Consider the following 21,195-nt stretch of genomic DNA (forward strand, 5'->3'; position numbering starts at 1 on the left):
ATTAGCATTTAAAACAAGACCGGCCTCGGCCTCAGAACCAGACACCGCCCAGCCTTCGGTTTTTCGGTCCCCCAGATAACTCGCCCCCTGGGGCCCAGCCACCCAGCTAAGCCCCGCCCCCTGGGCCGGCCACCGGACTTCAGCCCCACCCTTGAAATCCCGCCCCAGTTCAGCCCCGCCCTCAGCCGGCCCTCCCGGTTCAGCCCCGCCCCTTGGCGTCGCGCCCGCTCCGCCCCCTGGCGACCTGAGGCGGAAGGCACGAGACACGGAAGCTGATTGGTCGGCGGCGGCGCAGCTGGATGGCGTAGGGTCGGAGCGCCGCAGTCCCCACGGCGGCCTCCGGGCGAAGGCTAGCAGCGTTTGTGGGCCGGCGGCCCGAGCGGTCGTGCCCTGGGGAGTGGGAAGTGGGAACATGAACGCTCCTGACGTCTGCCATGAGTTTCCTGATAGACTCCAGCATCATGATCACCTCCCAGGTGGGTCTGCACCCCGCCCGGCGCTTCGGCCTCCTGGGCGGAGTGCCCCCTGGGGTGAGCGCGGCGAGCGGGCCGCGGGCCCTTCCTCTTCGCCGTCGGTGTGGGCAGTGCCCGAGCCCTCTCACGGGCAGGGGCGGGCTCGCCAGCCCGGGCTCCCTCGGCCCCGGCTCCCGGGGCGGGCCTGTGGCGGCGGGCGTCCCGCTCTCCGGCCACCCCCAAGGGCAGCCGCTGGAGCGCGGAGCCGGGACGCCGCCCCCGAGGCCGGAGCGCGGCTGCGGGGCCGGGTGCCGTTGGCGTCCGGCCGGGCCCGCGTGCGGAGGGCCCCGCGGGGTTCGGAGCACGCGGTCGGGTTCCGCCGCCGGCCCCGGTGGTGCGTTGGCGGTGGCTGCAGCCCGGAGCTGTGGAGCCTCTGGCTTTATGCGGCGCGTGCGGTGCTCGGTGTTTCTTCCTACGCGGACCGCAGAGTGCACGGCTTCCTTCACGCACTGGCCCCTGTATTTCCAGAGAGCCTGTCTGGTCCGTAACTGAAGACCCTTCTCCAGGGGCTTGCACTCACAACATCTGTAGAGCTGACTTCTGGCCGTTCACTTTTATCGCCTATTTTTTCAGATAGTTTTGAAGTGTTTTTTCTGAAATGTTTTTTCTTTCAAATGGCAGAAACATTTCCGTTTGAGTGCTTAAAGTGACATTAAAAATGTGTTTGATATTTTTTTTATCTCCTCATCATCGTGCTCCTATCTGTAGAATATCATTCTTGTCTCTTCAAAAAAAAAAAAAAAAAATTAGCAGTGCTAAGAACCTACGAGCTCACGCCTGTGATCCCAGCGGTTTGGGAGGCTGAGACAGGAGGATCGCAGGTTCAAAGCCAGCCTCAGCAAAAGCGAGGTGCTAAACAACTCAGTGAGACCCTGTCTCTAAAAAAAATACAAAATAGGGTTGCGAATGTGGTTCAGTGGTCGAATGCCCCTGGGTTCTATCCCCAGTATCAACAAGGGGAAAAAAAAAAGAATATGAAAAGAGTCAGGCACAGTGGCACAGGCCTAGAATCCCAGTGACTCAAGAGGCTGAGGCAGGAGGATTCCAAATTCGCCACTTAGCGACAGACCCTGTTTCAAACAACGTTTATTGATTTCCATATGTTGCATTAAACTTGCATCCCTGGGATGAACCCCACTGGACCGAGGTGCACTATCTTTTTAAATATGTTTTTGTATGCGATTTGCCAGAATTTTATTAAGAATTTTTGCATCTGTTCATCAGGGATGTTGGTCTGAAGTTTTCTTTCTTTGATGTGTATTTGTTTGGTTTTGGTATCAGGGTGACATTTGCCATATAGAATGAGTTTGGAAGGGTTCCCTCCTTGGAGGAATATTGGTGTTGATTCTTTTTTGAATGTCTTATAGAACTGACTGAGAATCCATGTGGTCTTGGGCTTTTCTTGGTTGGTAGGCTTTTGATGGTGTCTTCTGTTTCCTTGCGTGAAATTGATCGGTTTAAATCATGTATGTCCACCTGGTTCAGTTTGGGTAGGTCATATGTCTCTAGAAATTTGTCAATATCTTCAAACTTTTCTATTAAACTTTCAAAATAGTTTCTATTTATCTCCTGTGTTTCAGTAGTGTCTATCATGACATTTCCTTTTTCATCACATATTTTATTGGGTTTTCTCTTTCTCTTCATTAGCATGGCTATGGGTTTATCAATTTTATTTATTTTTTCAAAGAACCAGCTTTTTGTTTTGTCAGTTTTTTGAATTGTTTCTTTCAGTTTCATTGATATCACCTCTGAATTTAATTATTTCCTCTCTTCTGCTTTTGGTGTTGATTTATTCCTGTTTTTTGGGGGTTTTGAGATGTAATGTTAGGTCATTTAGTCATTAACTTTTTTATTCTTTTTTAAACATATTTTTAGTTGTAGATGGACACAATATTTTATTTATTTATTTTTTATGTGATGCTGAGGATCAAACCCAGATCCTCACATGTGCTGAGTACTTTCTCCACCACTGAGTTACAGCCCCAGCCAGACTTTTTATTCTTTTAACAAATGAGCTCAATGCAATGAACTTTCCTCTTAGTACTGCCTTCATAGTGCCCCAGAGATTTTGACATATTATATTGGTATTCTCACTTACCTCTGAGTATTTTTTTTATCTCATCCATGATTTCTTCTGCTGTCCATTCATCATTCAGTAGAGTATTGTTTAGGGGCAGGAACTGTAGCTCAGTGGCACCCTTCTCGGATGGCAGAGCTGGGAGCGCCCAGCTCTCTCCACTCTCTCTAACCTGTGCTTCCCCAGGCGGAGTGCTCCCAGCCTGACTTTTCACAGGATTGCCTGACCCAGGCTGGCCATGCAGACCCTGTCGCTCTCTGACAGATCTGGGCTTGTCACAGTTCCCAAGGTCTCAGTGCCTTCCAGCTTGCAGAGAAGCCACCAGGGATGCACTCACACAAAGGAGTAACTCTAGGAAGAAGCAGCAGGTAGACCTTAGGTCAGCCAAACCCTCAGGCACCCCAACACTGGTCCTGCAGGCCCTGGCCAGTGTCCCTAGACAGAGTCGGCTGTGCCCCGGTGGCAGCAAACCTTCAGGTACTCTGGCCCTCAAGGCCCCGGACTGTATCCCAGGAGGGAGGTGGCCACATGCAACCCCACCTCCAGGCACTCTGGCAATGGACCGCTGGGTGGCAGCGGCAGCCCCCTCAGGGGCACTTTTTGCCTGACCCCTCCTCCCAACCAATGTAGGCTTCATTCTGGACACCTTCTTCCTCATTTCCACTTTATTTTCTTCTCTCTTTCACTGTTGTTCATTTGTGATTTTATCTGTGGACTCACAAAGTCCAAGGTATTATCTCTCTTGTTCTCTCTGGTATTCCATAGTACCCAGGTCATTTGCTGGAATAACAGGGCCTGGTAAGTATCAATATAATAAAAAGCACCTTTCTAGAGAGATTCGGTTACCTTGGAAGAAACCCTCCCCCCATTTTTTTCCTGTTTGTATGAATTGAAAGGTTTATTTGAAATGAAATCTGAAATCAGAGGTCACATCAGCTTGTAAGCCTCAAGCAGAGTCTTACTGTTGAAATTGTTCGCCATGCCACAAGATGAAATTTAAACTCCTCAATATGGCTTATAGTGTCCCTTTTGTTGGGGCTATGGCATTTAGCTCTTCAGCGTGGCTCTTCACTTCATGCTCTACTTCCTAAACTACTTTATCTTGCCAACAATTGAACCCAGGGCACTTAACTACCAAGCCATATCCCATGTCCCCATCCCTTTTTTATGTTCCATTTTAAGTTGTTGAGACTAGCTTTGAACTTGCCATCCTCCTGCCTCAGCCTCCCGACCTGCCGGGATTACACGTGTGCCCAAGCTGCTCGGCTTTCCATAAACTGAACGGTCTGTCGTGCCCCAGGTTTCCACACAGTCTCTTCTGCCTTTCTGGATCTGCCCCATATCCCTCCCCTCTTACTCCTGGCTTACTTCTGTTCAGTCTTCAGATCTGTTTGGACATCCAAGGCTGGATTCGGTAGGTGTCCCTGTATGGGCTACCATGATGTCTTTGACCTGCTTCCCTTCCATCAGTGCTGCCACATGCTGACCGCTTGTTCACCTCCTCCATAGACTATGGACCCCAAGAGCAGCAGCCAGGCTTTCTTGTTCACCATTCTGTGGCAGGATCTGGCATAAATAATCAATATGATACATATTAAATGAAAAAAATATTGAATCTACAAATGATTCAAGAAAGGTGTCTTTTCCAGCTGGTTCCTTAATAAGTATCTTACTAATGGCCATCTTTTCTGTTTATAGATAATTTTTAAGCTAGAGGTCATTTTTATAAACTTACCTGTTTTGAACCCTCTTACAGTCATAAACCTTATCAGTTGCAGAGTACACTCTAAGTCCCAAGGTCAAGGCTCTCCTCTGTACAAGTCTCAAAGTATTTTTTTTTAATCTGTGCACTTTCCATTTTATTTGCAAGCTTTTTGAAATTGTCTTTTCCTTCTGCATACTTCTTGGGTCCCCTATAATCTTGCCAGAATTCACATGATGTACCTTGGATGTAATAAATTATCCAGGTCTTTTTTTTCCCCCCCTTTCTTTCTGAAAGAAACAGGGTCTCACTCTGTTGCCAAGATTGGCCTCAAACTCAGAGGCTCAAGCACTCCTCCTGACTCAGTCCTGTGAGTAGCTGGGACTAAAGGTGAGGCACACTCCACTGTGCTCAACTCCAATTACTGTGTGTGTGTGTGTGTGTGTGTGTGTGTAGTTTAAAAGTCTTTGTAAACTTTCTTTGTCAGTGGGAAAGGAGCACACAATAAAACATGAAAAGTGTATATTTAGTTCTGTTCCCCATCTCATCATACAAATTTATAATTTTTGCTTGTTTTCCTTATCTAAAGTTCCATTTTAGAATGATCTCGTTGATTTTTTTTAATCCACCTGCACACCACTCCTAGCCCTAATTACTAAACTTCTCCACCTTTAATCATGCCTTCATGTATCATATAATCATGACCTCTAAACTCTGAACTTAATGTCACACTGGCCAGCGGGCCTCCTAGATAGTCTGGAATTTTTTTCTTCTAATCTCTTTGCTTCTCTCCTTTTCTACTTAGTCTGGATTAATGGATCCCAAGTTACCTTCTTGTGCTCTCTTTTTCCTTTACCTTCCTACGAAAGTCCACATTTGGATCACTGTTTTAGCTTGTACACTATTGATACAGGGGCCTGAAGGCTGCTGTAGAAAATCATGTACAGTGTCCAGGTTGCCGATGCCACAAGCTTAACCCTCACCTTATTGACTCATTCGCTTTCATGACTAGTTGTTTGTTCCACCCCCTTATGATTTCTCTGGATCTTTATCACTTTCCTCAAAGCCCCTGTTCTCCACGCTCACCTCGTAGCAAATGTTCTTGCCTCCTGCTTAGTCAACAGTGACCAAAAGACTGATCTCCTTTTACTTCCTGCATTTTAATTTAAGAGATTATCCACCACAGTCATTTTCACCACCCCCCACCCCCGTCAGAACACAAGGTGTCTCCTGCCCCTATACAGGCCGCACTCAGCCTGTGCCTTTGATCTGGAGTTGCCCGTTGTGAAGTGGTTAAAAGCATGGGTTTTGAAGTGGGTCACTCAGACTCCAGTTTGAACCCTAATTCTTATATTCATTTTAACTTCTCTAAATTTCAGCTTTCTTTCCGAAAATAGGACAATCAAACCTACCTCACTGAGTTTTTGTGATTTTTTTTTTAAATTTGAGATTATAATGCTGTAGTGCATAACCTGGAATAAAGTGAATGATCCGTGAAGGTGAGCTGCTAGTGATAATAGTTAATCATCTCGGCTCCTCCTGTGTTGGTCTGCCCCTCCTCTGTGCTTTCTTCCCTGTGCAGGAAGCCTTCCCTTACCCCCTTCTTCTCCAGGATGCTGTCTAATGTGTCTTTCTCTTCCTTGGCTCTCCTTAAAGCCATTCATTGTCTCCACCTGCCTTTACCCCCATTTACCCTCAGCCCACCATGTGCTGGGTCTCCCTCTACCTCCCTGTTCAAACTGTTTTTCTTAAGGTCATCATTGAGCAAATTACAAAGGCCTGGTTGTTGGTTGGTTGGTTGTTTTTTGTGCTGAGGATTGAACGGGGCCTTGTGCGGCTAATCAAGTGCTCTGCACTGAGCCACGCCCGCCCTTGAACATTTCCCTTCCTGGCTTCATTCTCCCTCTCTGCGGCTCGTAGCTCTCCGCTCAGCCTGGGCCGTGGCTTCAGGACACCCTTCTCTGGTTCTGTTGTCTCTGACAGTCCTCCTCTGTCCCCTCCTTGTCTCTCCCCGCGCCTCGCTCTCCTCGTGCTGTGCGTTCCATCTTGGAGAATCCCACTGGGTGGTTTCAATGTAGAGGTAAATCTCAGTCCTGCCTTTGTAATCTCTTACTCAAATGCTGGGCATCTTGGCCAGAGAGGCCCTCTGGCCCTTGGCATGTCTAAAATATACTCATCATCTTCTCCATCCTCCCGTCCCATTGCCAAACCTCCTCTCCCACTCTTCTTACAACAGAGGTGGCTTATTCTTCATCCTGTGTTCTAAACTAGTCCTTGACTCTTTCCTGCTGGTTACCTTCTAACAGCTCTCAAATCTGTTGCTTCCTCCTCTTTCACCAAAGTCTTAATTCAGGCCTTTATCATCTGTCTGAAGAGAAGAGATAACAACCTCCTAGGTTTCTTTTCCTAGAGTTGGTTCTTTTGCTGCTACTGTCATGTTCTGGGGTAAACCACAAAAGGGCCTTGTCGACTCCTGCTTAAATAACCCTCACTTGAGTCCTGATTCTTACGTTAATTAGACTAATACTTTCAGATTCTACATGTTTGGTTATTTTTATTGCTAAGTACTATTCTGTTATCATATTTTTTAATGCTTTCATCGATTTAAAGGCATTTAGATTGTTTCTAGCTTTTATAATTGTGAATAAAGCTGTTGAAGCATTCAAATATCCCCCCCAAAAAAAATGGCCCTCACCATTTATAGACTCAAGCTCATTGGGGTGGCCTTTAGGACTCTCAGAGATTGGGCCTCTGTTTCTCCTCTCCAGCCTCATTTTTTTTCTTCCCTTTGCCGCTCAAAGGGTTTGAGAAAAGTGTATTTATACCATTTAATTCTTTAGTTGCAATTTCCTCACAGTTTTCAAGATCCAGCCTCATTTTTAACCACTTTCATTGTTTCTTTTCTTTTCCCCCCTTCGTTGCTGTTTATTTTATTTATTTTGAAGGAATTGAACCCAGGGCCCTGAGTGTGCTGGACAGCACTGCACAGTGAGCTACCCCAGCCCTCCCTCCTGTGAATGATGTCTCCCAGCAGCACTGGGCAGGGGTTGCCAGCGTATCCCAGGGCTGGTGCTCCATGCCTTTAGGAATGGTCTTGCTGTCTGGAAGCCCCGTCCCCCTGCCCTTACCACCTCTGTTTTTTCCTGCCTGATTCTTAGTCATCCTTTAAGATAATGATTTTCAGTATTTTAGGGCCTAGGAAACTTTTGAGTATGTGGTAAATATACCTGGGAAACTGTAGAAAAATGTTCCTAATCCCCAAATTTGCACACGATATCAAGTTTTAACCCTAAATTATAACCTCCCTCAGCTCAGGTATCATCTTCTTTGAAAATCTTACATACAGATTGGTTTGGTCTCCCTCATTGTTTTTTCAGGATCATGTACATGTCTCTGTCCTTGCATATCCATATTACATTGTAATCATTTATTTGATGTCTTTCCCATGATAGAGTGAGCTTCTGGAGGGTGACACTATGTTGCTCATCTTTGGGTTCCCAACACTTAGAAATTTTGCACATGTAGAAATCTGCAAAATTTTCAAGATTGGGTTTTTGCTGAAAAGCAGCCATCTTTGACTGGATCATTTAGCCACCCAGCACACACTTGGGTGCAGGCATTATACGGGGTGCTGCAAATACAAACATCAACAAGCAGACATGGTCCTTGTCCTCACAGAGCTTATAATAAAGTCATTATAATTAGACATTATAAAACTCTGTGGCTGGTGCTTTGATGAGGCAAGTACAGGGTGCAATAGGATTTTATAAAAAGAGCAATTTCTCTTTTTTCATGGGAAAAAGAAGTCCTTCTATGAGGAATAATATGTTTGTTGAGACCTATAGGATTACAAGTGGGTGAGGGCTGGAGGGAAGTTCCTATCAGAGAACAGCAGAGGTTTCATAAGGCAGAATCTACAGAACCAGGGGTCACTAATAAAGTTTTTGACAAACATAAGAAGAAGAGAGGAATTGTGTCAGAATGTGTGATGGCTCTATTTAGTAGTGAAAATCGAGCCAGCTTTGTCAGCTGATGTGTGATGATTGTCTCTGCCGGTTTGGATCAAAACTGACGAAAGTGGGATTCTACAACCCCAGCTTTATACCAAGGTGGAAACACTCTTTGTAGTTTGAGCAGGATGAGGGGGAAGCTAAGAAACCTCTCTGAAGGAAACACACATAAAAAGTATTTGTCTTTCTACTATTTTTTTTTTCTGGTACCAGGGATTGAACTCAGGGGCACTTGACCACTGAGCCACATCCCCAGCCCTGTTTTGTCTTTTATTTAGAGACAGGGTCTCACTGAGTTGCTTAGCACCTCATCATTGCCAAGGCTGGCTTTGAATTATTGATCCTCCTGCCTCAGCCTACTGAGTCGCTGGGATTACAGGCGTGCGCCACCACGCCCAGCTTCTACTCTATTTTTGTCTCAACTCCTTTCCACTGAGGTTTTTAATACTTGCAAACAAGGATCATCTATTAGAAACAAGTTCCACTGAGTCCTGTCTGTTTGCTAACATCCCTGGCTATCACAAGACTATGGGAAAATATATAAGTAATTCCATTTTTGTCTAATTTATAACACATTCTATAGCATGGATAATCTTAGAAATCTAAGAGCATCTAAACATCTCTTTCCAGTGTTGTGAGTGGATCTCATCTTTAATCTGTGAAATAAGTTAGATGTATTCTCTTTGAAGCATTTCTCAAAAGAAGATATATATTGACATTCTGTCTTTTTTCTCCTATAGATACTGTTTTTTGGATTTGGGTGGCTTTTCTTCATGCGTCAATTGTTTAAGGACTACGAGGTGAGAAGAAAACATTATGTTATGCTTATACTGCATGTGAGTTTACATTGTTTAAATATAAAATAAGAAAAATGCCTCTGTTAAAGATCATGTTCACTTCCAAAATAGGAAGCTTTTTGCCAAATGAAAATTATTCCAACAGTGAAACTGCAGAATGTGATCAGGCTTAGATTTAAAAAATAAAATATAGAGCCAGGTCACATGGAGCAAGGAATGCCATGCTGTAGTTACATCAGGATATATGCCAGTAGCAGTTATTCTCACAGTGTCTCATAAAGGTTCCCTTTCCTCTGTCTGTCTAGCCCTGAATCACCAATCTTACATTTGAAACTACTACCAGAATTCAGAAGTTGGTCTGGTTCTCATTTTAAGCCTTGGAGTCACAAAATCACCACCCTAGAATGGACATCTTCTAATTAATCTTCCTTATTTTGTAATAAATTACTGGTACTGAACTGCCTTTCTGTCATTGTAGAATGTTCTCCATTAAACCTCTCCAGGGGGGTTGGTAGTTGTCAGAGCCCAAAGTTCTGAAGGTTCTCTTCTGCCCAGTACTGTCAGGCCTCCCAATGGAGGTTCCAGAACTGATCTGAGATCTGCAGAGCGTTGAAAAACTGTTGTTGTGTTGAACATTTTATCAAGATTTATAGCTCTTTTTTTGGGGGGTGGGGGGGTCAGTGTGCATTTGGAATTCTAAATGCTACTTCTGACCCTGTCACTTCATCTTCTCATGCTTTAAATTCCCCAACCACAAGTGGATGTTGGTCATCTGTCTCCAATGACTTGAGAATTTCTAAAAATAAGATTTCTGACTTGCCTCCAGGAGATTATCAGTTCAAAATCTCAAGCCAGGAAGTAATCAACTTCTATCTCTTTTTGGCTTTTAACAGGTGCGTCAATATGTTGTACAGGTGATCTTCTCTGTGACTTTTGCATTTTCTTGCACCATGTTTGAGCTGATCATCTTTGAAATCTTAGGAGTATTGAATAGCAGGTGAGTAAGAATACTAAATAACTTGCCTCTTGAGAAACACTGTGCTCCACTCTTTACCATGTAAAAGTAATCTGAGTCTTAATTTTAAAAAAAATCTACCATGTGGATTTTTCAGAGTTATTTAAGGACCTCTCTGAAAATGAATTTATTGTCTCAGTTATCTTTTTTTATTTTACAGGCATGATCAAGTTTGATTGAACTTAGGTTTTTTTTTTTTAAGACAAAACATCTTTATTTTATTTATTTATTTATTTGTATGTGGTGCTAAGGATTGAACACATGCTAGGCAAGTACTCTGCCATTGAGCTACAACCTCTACTTAGAATGTTTTTTAAAACATTTTTTAAAAGTAACTCTTTACTCTCTGCCAAATAACAAACCTATTAGACAGTTTTTCCAAAATATTTCTTTTATGTCAAATTGCAAGCTTAAGAATTTTTTAGACCATCATCTGTATATGGCATTTATCAAATTTGCTATGTTGACTTTTGTTGTACTTTTTTATTACCACATGAAAAGATCTTTTAGGAATAAAGTGGCCTTTCACTCATAGTCAGGAATCCATGCCAAGCTAAGCTGTATAAATTCATTATAGGCTGCTGATACTTGAGACTTTACTCTCAAATTCTTTAAGAATCAGAGTTGGAAAAAAAATTGAAGACATAAAATAGAGATGCTTAAACATAAAATATTGAAAGGTTAAAAAAAATAAAGTTGCTCCTGATAGATCATTTAATAAGCTGTAATACGATTAAACAGAAATTTACTTTTACTCTTGTACTTTTAAACTTGTTCTTTAATGATCCAAACTTTTGGGGAGTAAGCTGGATATAGATCCAGTGACTGTGGAGAATAGGCAAATATTATTTTACCTGCTGGTTATTATATTTTATTCTCACAACCTAAGTGTTTCTCTGTTATTTAAACAGGTTCGCATTGTGGGCCAAAGGGTTTCTATCACAATTACTGAACTCTGCTGTTGTAAATCAGAAGGAACCATAAGCAATACAAGAACAAGTGGGCGTGGCTGTACTCCAGTAAGGTTTCACTTTTAAGAATAGGTAGCTGCCAGGACATAGTTTGCTAACCACTCATCTAAATATTGATAGAAAGTGCCGCAGTCTTGGCTGGGCACAGAATCACTAGCCACTCAAGCAGGAACAAAACTTTATTTTTGAAAAAGCCGCCAATACTCCGTAGGCGCCGGCAAGGCAAACCCGGTCCTCCCACGCGGAGGCTTTTTCAAAAATTGCAGATGGATCTCACATTTTCATCCTTATGAAATCATTAGAGAAGTTTCATTTTTGTCTTGGTAATAATCCAGTAATAATAAGTCGGTAATAATTATGCTTCCTTGGAGACAGTGGTTTATTTTTTTACAGACACATGATTTTATCTAACTAATCAAATTTTCTATTTCATATTGACCATTAGAAAACTGAAAACTAAAGTTGTGGCCACTCACAGCAAGTTTCTAAACCTATTTCACAAAAGCCATTAGGCCTGGTCCGATATTTTACCTATCTTTTGCCATTGTTGTTGCTTTCTTTCCTATTTCCTTACAGGTTACTTCTCACCTGTATTTTATATATCCTTTTAAGCCACTTAGCTGCTCAGCCAGTTTTTGAAACCAGGCCTACCTAAGTTTAAAATCAGTAAATGCAAAGGACGCTATCAAGAAGTGAACAGAAGTCCCAAGAATAGAAGGAAATTTTTGCAAATCTTCTGTCTGATGAGGGATCGTTACCTAGGATGTATACATAACCCTTACAGTTTAATAGTTTAAAAAATAATATCTAAAAAATGGACAAAGAACCTGAAGGGCAGCTCTCCAAAGGTGATAATGTAGAGGCGGAGAAGCAGAGGAAAAGGAGCTCTGCGTCATGACCACCAGGGGACGCAGCAAAGCCGCGGTGATGGGTCCGGTGTTGGTGCGGCCGAGCAGGAGTCAGAACCCTCACGCACTGCTGGGGAACATGGTTGTGCCTCCCAGGGTTGAGTGTAGATACCCCTTATGGCCTAGCAGGTCTCTTCCAGTTCTGCCTAAAGAGAAATAGAAATGCACAGTCTCACTAAAACTACGAAAATGCTCAGAGCATCGCAATGTATGGTAACTGAATTGTGAAGCAGTCCAGTTACCCAACAGCTAATGAGTGGATAAACAACAGGGTGAATATTCAAAATTTATTAAAAAGAAATGAACTTTTAATACATGCTAAGTGAAAGAAGCTAGTCATAAAAGATCACGAATTATGAGATGCCATTCACATGACATGTCCAGAGCAGGCCAGTCCATAGAAACAGATACTTTGGTTTCCTAGAATTGGGAAGATTGAAGGAGGGGAATTAGAAAGTGGTAACAGGTACAGGGTTTCTTTAGGGAGTAATGAAAATGTTCTAGAATCAATGTGGTAGTTGCACTGACTTGTGAATATGTTAAAGATCATTGAATTTTACACTTTAAATGGGTGAATTATATCTCGATAAATCCATTATACAAAGCAAAAGAACTAAACTTTTTAAATAAATTATATATATGGGGGGAGCAGTAACAGGGATTTATCTCAGGGGCACTCAGGCACTGAGTCACACCCCCAGCCCTATTTTGTATTTTATTTAGAGACAGGGTCTCACTGAGTGCTTAGGGGCTTGCTTTTGCTGAGACTGGATTTGAACTCATGATCTTCCTGTCTCAGCCTCCTGAGGCACTGGACTTAAGGCATGTGCCTCTGTGCCTGGCTTATATTTTATAAAGAGTATAAAGCAAATCAGATGTTTACATTGAGTATGAAAGACATGCTTGAGTCTATATGGCATGCATTACTGTTAACCTTGTTTCCCTTTAATTTTTATATTGCAATAAGATTCCTAGTAGTGGATGAAATAACTCATACTACTAGGAATGGAATATGTTGATAAATGTTATTATACATTGCTTATGAATATAACTAAAGTACTAACATTTAGTGAAATTTTTAGGTTAAGATGGTCATATATACCTTCTAGAAATTTATATTTTTTAATCTCTACCAGCGAGTAGATAATAATAGCATAGTTGGTGAATTAGATGGAACATGTTCAGTGTTGAGTTTAAAGAGCCAGGCATGCTTGGAAGACTAAAGAACGTGAAAGCTGCTACCCTCCCCCAGTGACAATCTTTGACATTTCAGCTCCCGTTATTTTCACTGGAAAATGAACCTGTGTATAATTCTGCTCATCCTGGTTTTCATGGTGCCTTTTTACATTGGCTATTCTATTGTGAGCAACATCCGACTGCGTAAGTATTTCCCTTCCTAATGTCAGCACATAGATTGGGTGTTCTTGGGGATTGGAGATATAGACAGCTTTAATTCTACGTTACTTTCATAACTGCTGCTATTTGAGGGCACTTCACAATGTCCTAAAATGGTTCCATAATGAATATCAAATGAATGATTGGGTTATTTGTTCTGCCACAACTTTATTCCCACTTCTACTACAATGTCTCTTTTAACTCAGTCCACTGTTTAATTTCATCCAAGTTTCTCTTATGTTGGGTAAGGATGCTTTCATTAAAAATTGTATAGTTCCATCATTCATTGACCAGATATTAATACATATACTCATAGTTTTAGGTACAGCAAGCTCTTTAACATGCTTTCCCTCACAGTCTTCTCTCTTCTGTCTTAGTGCAGAAACAGAGACTGCTTTTTTCCTGTCTCTTATGGTTGACCTTTATGTATTTCTTCTGGAAACTGGGAGATCCATTTCCCATTCTCAGCCCAAAACATGGTGAGTATATGGGGAGAAGTAGGTTTAGGAAGAGGGTTATTTAATCTTATAGTTTAAAAAAAAAGTGTTTTGAAACTTCTGGTTGTCAGGAAATATAGTAAATCATTTCTCTAAAAAATATCTGATTTTTAACCAAATTTTCTTCTTCATCCTAAGGAGTATCAAATGCTAGTTTTAGATCATATGTCTGTCATTCTGGAGCAGCAGTTTTTAACCTTGGTTAGTGAAAAACATAGAAAGGTGTCTTTAACTTAAATCTCCTATATTGAATGCAGAATTATAGAAATACAGTTACATAGATGTTAGTCACTTTTTCATTACTATAACAAAATACCTGAGGTAATCGACTTAAAAAGAGGAAAGGTTTATTTTGGTTCACAGTATTGGAGATTTCAGTACATAGCCTATTGCTTTGAGGCTTGTGGCGAGCAGTACATCATGGTAAGATTGTGACAGAGGAAGCTGTTTATCTCATGGCAGCCAAGAAGCAAAGAAAGAGAAAGTAGAACAGCCAGGTTCCCAATATCCCCTTCAAGGGTGTACCCCCTATAACCAGAAACTTGCAAGTAGGCCCTATCTCTTAAAGGTTCCATCCACCAGTATCATGGGTGGGGACCAAGCCTTTAACATGTGGACCTTTGAGGAACACATTCTGAACAGTAGAATCTGTCCCAGCTGCACCGGCTCCCAGATATGTAACACCCCTGCGTTGTTTATTTCTACGTTCAAGGCTTCATGTGCACCTGTCAATTTGGTGAAAACTATGGACATTCAAAACCTTAGTTTCAAGGAATTCTAAGAACTTTGGGCTTTCCAGACTCTTAACACAAAAAGAAATGCCAGAAAAGAATTGCAATGAACACTGGATAGGTCTAAAATCTGCCACATGTCTTCCACGTGTACTCATTGTCTGGTAGCAGAGATTTTAGGCAAAAGGTTTTGAAGATCTTCTGCAAATGGGTCAGAGGTATTGTGCAGTTTTTAAAGCATATGCAGCAGCATAAATAACTTTGGAAATAAAAAGAGGTTTTTTAAAATTTGAAACAGTAATAAAGAAGCAAAAAAGTGAGATCACTCCAGCCTACCAACAACAGTCAGATCCTTGGCATGGTGCAGACCTGCCCGCGCTCTCTGGAGTTCTCCAGGCCTTCCAGATTTGAAGTTTCTGGAGCTGCTGGGTCAGCTGTTGTACCAGAGGTGACAGTTTTCACCCTACCTCCCTTTCCAGGTGTCTTCTTAAGATTTCACTCTGATCAGTTCCTCTCAGAGGACTTTCCCGGAGGACATCACTGGGGGGTATTAATCGCCCCCACCTCAGGGGACTTGCTTATCTCACCTATATATTTCACTATTTTTATCCTCTGTAAAGCTTAAATTATTTATTTCCTTTCTGACTTCCTCATTAGTCTCTGGGCTTCCTTGAGGTCAGAAACTGCTCGTATTTGTCTTTATTTGCTGTATATCCTAGTGCCTACTCTGAAGGCACATAACAAGTGTTGGTGCACGTTTTCTGAATCTGTGAATTGGGGGGAAATTGAGTTTTCTTCGTGGTAAATGAATTGAAGAATTTAACACTCTGGATAGGAATTTAGGATTTGCTAATGTGGTCAGCATGCCCAGGTCAGTGTGGGCATGACTTGATAGTCAGATTTGATAGTATTGCTCTCATACAAACCTATTCCATATGAGCCCACAGAGAGACCAGTTTGTGATGCTAGAAGTCAGTTGAAGAATTTGAGGCAGCTCCGTGTAGTCTGAGACCTGCCTGACGGGACTCCCCAGCTCTCTCCTGCACTCTCGCGGCCAGGACGGCCAGGCCATGGCAGGGAAGAAGACCATTGTGTCTGTCGTGTCTTTGTTTCTTCTTCTTTTTTTTTTTAATCTACGTATGGCGGCAGAATGCATTGCAATTCATACTGCACACACTGGGCCCAGTTGTTCGTATCTCTGCCGTGCACACAGTATGTTCACACCAATTCCTGTCTTCATACTGTACTTTGGATAATGATGTCCATCTCATTCCACCATCACTGCTAACCCCCTACCCCCTTCGTCTGTTTCTTTTTCTAACTTTGATGAGAATATCCTGAAAGGACACTCGGAAAGCTAGGGAGATGGTTTCAGTTTGGGCCTTTTTTTCATGGTGAAATAATTGGTCGTTTCAGTTTCGCATTCTGAATGTTCAGATTTTTTAATTTATTTAACCCTCTAAGAGAAGTAAATAGGAAGAAATGTTTAGGCAGTCACTTAGAAGTAGCCAACCTTACACTGCCGTCTTCTTTTTTAAAAATATTTTTTAGTTGTAGTTGGACACAACACCTTTATTTTATTTATTTATTTTTATGTGGTGCCGAGGATCGAACCCAGCGCCTCACGTATGCTAGGCGAGCTCTCTACCGCTGAGCCACGACCTCGGCCCCTCAGTATGATTTCTTGCTGTGGAGATCACAAAAAACTATAAGACCCAGGCCTTACTAATTTGTAAAAAAGGTCTATAAAAGTACTCCTTGTGCAATGCATGAGCCTCAGAAGGTTGGGAAAGAGTAAGGCCAGAGGGGATCTGTGTGAACAGGTCGAAACAGTGGCATGGTCTGCTACTCAGTCATGTGACTTCCTGGGAATCAACTGGTAACTGGGCATAATAACCCTGACTTCTTCACTTCATAGAAATGCTGGCATTGAATAGATAAAACTACAAAGTACTTTAAACCACAAAGATAGTTAATAAAAAGACACCATGTTAATGGGAATAAAAGTAGAAGGGGCATTGTTTTTCAGTTTTTAATATGTAATAATTTGTATTAATCCCTTGGGATTTTTATGTTTTTGAGTGATATTATGTACACAGTCAACAAACATTTGTTGTATACTGTGTGCTAGATAATAAGGAAAACAAAGATCAATTAGACATCTTTCCTGTAAAACGATACAAAATCAAGAGATATGTGGAAAGTAGAATCAACAGAATTTAGATGAGAATTTATTCCTTCATTAATACCCCACAAGTATTAGTGAGCACCTACTGATGTTATTTGCTGGAGAGAACCGTGAACAAAACACATTTGGATTCTGCCCTGCTGAAACAGTCTTTTGACTGGGACTAGATATGTAAATAAGTAAATAATTGCCAGTTGTGGTCATTGTCACCAAGGCACAAACAGAGTACTGTGATAGAGAATGACGCAGATAAAAATGTCAAATTCACTGCAGGTGATTAGAATCAACCTTTATTGAGACTTTGGACTGATAATTAAGCTAAGATTCAAAGGACAGACCAAAGGAAGGTCCAACAAGAAGGTGTAAGAATTATCTTACAAAGCCTTAAAATGGAAAAGAAGTAGTAGGAGATGGAGTGGGGACTAGTGGGACTAGCCGTCCCAGAAACAGGAAGTAAAAGCAAATGAAAACCAGTTTTTCCTGGGGTGCCAGACTTCCTGAGTGTTCTTTAGCTTTGCTTTCCCTCGGTTATCCCAAATACATCATCTGGCCGCACTTGTTTTTGTTAATTGGTTCTTTTTAGTTATACATGACATTAGAATCTATTTTGATATGATTATATAAGCATGGAATATACCTTATTCTAATTAGGACCCCAGTCTGGCAGCACTTATTTTAACTGCTGAGTTGAGTTTCAACATTTTCATGTAATAGGAAAGAGTTAATAATTAGAATACAGCTGGTAATCTAAAACTCACATTTGCCTTTGAATTACTCATCCATCTTTACATTCAGCCCATTTGTTAGATGCACTATGTGCATTGGGCATAGAAAGGAATAAGACATAGCTAAAAAGTACGACCTTAAGGGGAAATACATATATCAAAAGTAACTACACAGAGTGCCACTTACCTACCATTTATACTTTTCCAGAAGATTTTCTTTCCTTTTTTTTTAATTAAACCAGAGCTTTTGCTAGAATGACTTTTGTCTTTGCTCTGTTAGTGTTCACACTATCTAGTATAAACAGTCAGTACTGTTATTTACAATTATTATTGTACTGTTATCACCCAATAAAAGAGATGACTAGAGCATACAGGATAATAAGGAAGTCAGTTGGCTTCTGTGTTTATTAGAAGTTGGCGTGTGTAGTCATGTGGAATGATTCCATTGTGTCTGTGTTACCTGGTGTCAATGTACTGTGATGTTTTCAGGGATCCTGTCCATTGAGCAGCTCATCAGCTGGGTGGGTGTGATTGGAGTGACTCTCATGGCTCTGCTCTCTGGCTTTGGTGCTGTCAGCTGCCCATACACGTACATGTCCTACTTCCTCAGATAACGTGCAGTTTCTCTTTTCTTTTTTTTCCTAGTCATTTAAAGACATATGTCATGCCACCAACTTTAATACTTAAATCATATTAGATCTATTACTCTGCCTTTTTAATCTTCTCTTCTTGTGTCCCTGTAGTTGTTAACCTGAAATCTTTTCAAATAAGTCTTATCAATTTCATTGATTGTGTCATTTATCCTTTTATTTATTTATTTCAGTACCAGGGATTGAACCTAGGGGCACTAGACCAAGAACCACATCCCCAGCCCTTTTTAAAATTTGGAGACAGGGTCTTGCTAAGTTGCTGAGGCTCACTGTGAACTTGCAATCCTCCTGCCTCAGCCTTTCAAATTGCTGGGATTATAGGTATGGGCCACCATGCCTGGCACATTCACTTATTTTTTAAATGGCAAATTTCATCCCCCACTCACATTTTTTAAAAGAACATTTCTGGTGGTCAGCAGTGTGATTTAATCCCAACTTCAGAAACCAGTTCCTCTAAGAAGTAGAACAGTAGGGTACAATCCCAGGTTAAAAGTGAGTTTAGTCGTATATCCTAGATCACTGGATCACAGCTACCAAGGACTTAAGAAGCTAGATGCCTTTTACTACCCTGAGCCCCCAGAAGAATGACAGGGAATGCATTTTAGATTATAGTCATTTTAATATTTTGCAGAAAAAAGCAAGTCCTTGAATTACTGGTAACAATTAGGGGGTTTTTTGGTTTCTCCATTGGCTTGTATTATGCACAGGGTAGGACCCCAAAACAATGCTGACAGTTGGTGTTTATTGTAGGAATGTGACTGACACAGATATTCTAGCGCTAGAACGGCGACTGCTCCAAACCATGGATATGATCATAAGCAAAAAGAAAAGGTAAGATCACATTAAAATGTACTCTGTGGTCTGGGGCTGTAGCTCAGGGGCAGAGCACTCCGGGACCACTCCCCAGTACAAAAAAAAAAAAAAAAGGATCAAAAGTCTGAGAAGGGCTGGGGTTGTGGCTTAGTGGTAGAGCAGTTGCCCAGCATGTGTAAGGCACTGGCTTCAATCCTCAGCACCACATAGGAAGGTAAATAAGTAAAACAAAAGTATTGTGTCCATCTACAACTAAAAGAAACAATTTTTTTAAATGTACTCTATAAAGTAGGGTATTATCAGATATTCATGTCCACTCATCTATGAAAGAAAATTCTCAAATTCAACCAAATTCCCTGAATTTAGATATTTCTCTATCTAGATTGTTAAAGTAACTTTTCTATTTGAAGAATGGATGTTTTAAAAGTCTTTTATCCTACATTTTAAACCTTTTCATGTTTGACTTAGATCTTTTCAACTTCCTTTTCTATAACAACTTAAAATCCCTCAAGTCTTTTCATTGTCATTGTTGTTTTTATGATCAAATAAAATGCTTTTAGAATATATGTTTTCTAAGTGGCATTTCATAGGAATCTTTTCTACAGGACAAAAGAACAGACTCTGAAATCAGACTGGACCCTTGAGCTAGTTTATGTCTTTGTGCTTTGGTTTTCTTGTTTGTCAAGAACAGAGTTGGTATGTTAAGACTTGTAGAGGCCTTAGATCAGTGAGCTAAACCTAGTTAAGTTGCTACACAACTTATTAGTCTCTGTAGAGTAATCATATAGTGAAAATTAAATACTTTGCCTTCATGTATTCATTTCATATATTCATTTAATAATTTTAGAAAACTTAGTCTGTGCCAGACACTGTACTAAATTCTGGAGAGACCTTTTGAGTAAAACTAGAAAAAGGAGCTGGGAGTTTAAAAACTAAACAGAAATGTTAGTTGCTGCAGCTGTGATAGGTTTCTCAGTTTGACTCTTGATAAGTTGGTTGTCTGATAGTACAAAAACCAACAGTCCTCAGGAAAAAAAAAAAAAAAAGATTTCCAAAGTCACTGCAATGCATCTACAATACCGAGTCTTCCACCAAAACTTACTAGTCATTACAAAGAAACAGAGCATACATATCACCCATATTCAGGATTAAAACAATAAAAACTAACTCCAAATGGGTCCAGATAATAAATATATAGCAAACAAAGACTTGAAGGCAGCTGCTGTAAATACATTCAGAGACATAAAGATAAGCATGATGTTAGTGAAAAGACAGAGAATCCCAATGGAGAAATGCAAACTTTGAAAAAGAACAAATGGAAACTAAAAATGCTAACAACTGAAATAAAAATTTCACTACCTAGGCTTAATAACAGAGTTGATGTGGCAGAATGACCTCAGTGAGCTTAAAGATAGGCCAGTAGAGATCATTCACTCTGAAGAATAGAGAGGTCAGATGTTAGAGTCTGTAAACAAGTCGGGATGGCGCCTGGCATTTTGCAGAGGGAGTGGTTTGTGAAGTAACGCCAGCGAGCCATTAAATGTGGAGATTCCTTATTGGTTGACTGCTGTATCTAGTTTATGTTAATTAAGATAAGCTGTGTGGAATGTATACATACCCCTCCAGGCCTACAATAAACAGTTCCCACTCCTGCTGTATTAATGTACACAAGTTCCTCCTCACCCCCCCCCAACCCCACCCCCACCCCCGGTTATTTTGCTGCAGCCAGACTGCAGCAGTCAGGGACTGAAGGCAGTCCAGCATACCTGTGGAAGGGGTGGGGAGAGTGCTTCACGAAATAATGACCAGTCCCTTCCCAAATGTGGTGGAAAACATTCACAGATCCAAGAAGCAATCTGTAAACACACAAGGACCTGAGGACGGACGGACAGACAGACTGCTCAGAGCCAAAGAGAAAGTCTTTTTTTTTTTTTTTTTTTTTTGGCACCAGGGATTGAACTCAGGGGCACTTGGCCGCTGAGCCACATCCCCAGCCCTCTTTATATTTTATTTAGAGACAGGGTCTCACTGGGTGGCTTAGTGCCTCGATAAGTTGCTGAGGCTGGCTTTGAAGTCGAGATCCTCCTGCCTTAGCCTCCCATGCTGCTGGGATTACAGGCGTGCACCACCATGCCCAGCAAAGAGAAAATCTTGAGAGCAGCAAGAGAATAATGGTGTCATGGGGAAACAATGAGAAAGGTAAT

At 41.5% G+C, this 21,195-nt stretch overlaps 1 protein-coding gene across 1 annotated transcript in view; it reads left to right on the plus strand.

The window, feature by feature from the left end:
* Positions 1 to 324: 324 nt before the first annotated feature.
* The window catches only part of LOC308657852 (Golgi pH regulator-like), a 39,630-nt gene continuing 18,759 nt past the window's right edge, over positions 325 to 21,195 (plus strand). The window contains 7 exon segments of the mRNA XM_081310044.1: positions 325 to 476; positions 9,042 to 9,101; positions 9,992 to 10,095; positions 13,266 to 13,372; positions 13,765 to 13,866; positions 18,018 to 18,138; positions 18,929 to 19,009. Coding sequence (XP_081166170.1) covers positions 435 to 476; positions 9,042 to 9,101; positions 9,992 to 10,095; positions 13,266 to 13,372; positions 13,765 to 13,866; positions 18,018 to 18,138; positions 18,929 to 19,009 — 617 coding nt within the window. The 5' untranslated portion in view covers positions 325 to 434.

Source organism: Spermophilus citellus (genome assembly GCF_964194105.1).
Source record: "Spermophilus citellus genome assembly, chromosome: 10".
NCBI classification, from domain to species: domain Eukaryota; kingdom Metazoa; phylum Chordata; class Mammalia; order Rodentia; family Sciuridae; genus Spermophilus; species Spermophilus citellus.